This window comes from Penaeus monodon, chromosome 22 (genome assembly GCF_015228065.2).
Source record: "Penaeus monodon isolate SGIC_2016 chromosome 22, NSTDA_Pmon_1, whole genome shotgun sequence".
Taxonomy (NCBI): Eukaryota; Metazoa; Arthropoda; class Malacostraca; order Decapoda; family Penaeidae; genus Penaeus; species Penaeus monodon.
The window spans coordinates 37,927,843-37,928,155 of NC_051407.1; the positions used below are offsets into that span (position 1 = coordinate 37,927,843).

A 313-nucleotide genomic window follows, 5' to 3' on the forward strand; every position below is an offset into this window, starting at 1 on the left:
AGTTCCCAAAAGTGCATTAATGACTGAAATAATGTGTAATTTCTATAACTTCTATTAGTAAAACAAGGGAAATTAGTCCCATCTCACCAGTGCTTATCAATCTCTTCTGCTTCGAACGTGTGAACAACGTGTCTCAAAAATTCCGTGAAGGTTACACTCGAGCGCAATCGTTCGTCCTTGGGATCGAGGTTCTTTACTGACGTACCCGTCTTTGCCAGATACCTGAGGACATTTCAACAGAAACAGCATGGCGGATATCCAGCCTCAGGACGTTCGTGGGGTACACCTTCTAACTACTGAATTAAACTCTATT

At 42.2% G+C, this 313-nt stretch overlaps 1 protein-coding gene across 1 annotated transcript in view; it reads right to left on the bottom strand.

The window, feature by feature from the left end:
- LOC119587617 (carbohydrate sulfotransferase 8-like) overlaps positions 1-313 on the bottom strand; it is a gene marked incomplete at its 5' end in the record, with an annotated part of 13,185 nt that overhangs the window by 4,537 nt on the left and 8,335 nt on the right. Inside the window, 1 exon segment of the mRNA XM_037936326.1 lies at positions 88-222. Coding sequence (XP_037792254.1) covers positions 88-222 — 135 coding nt within the window.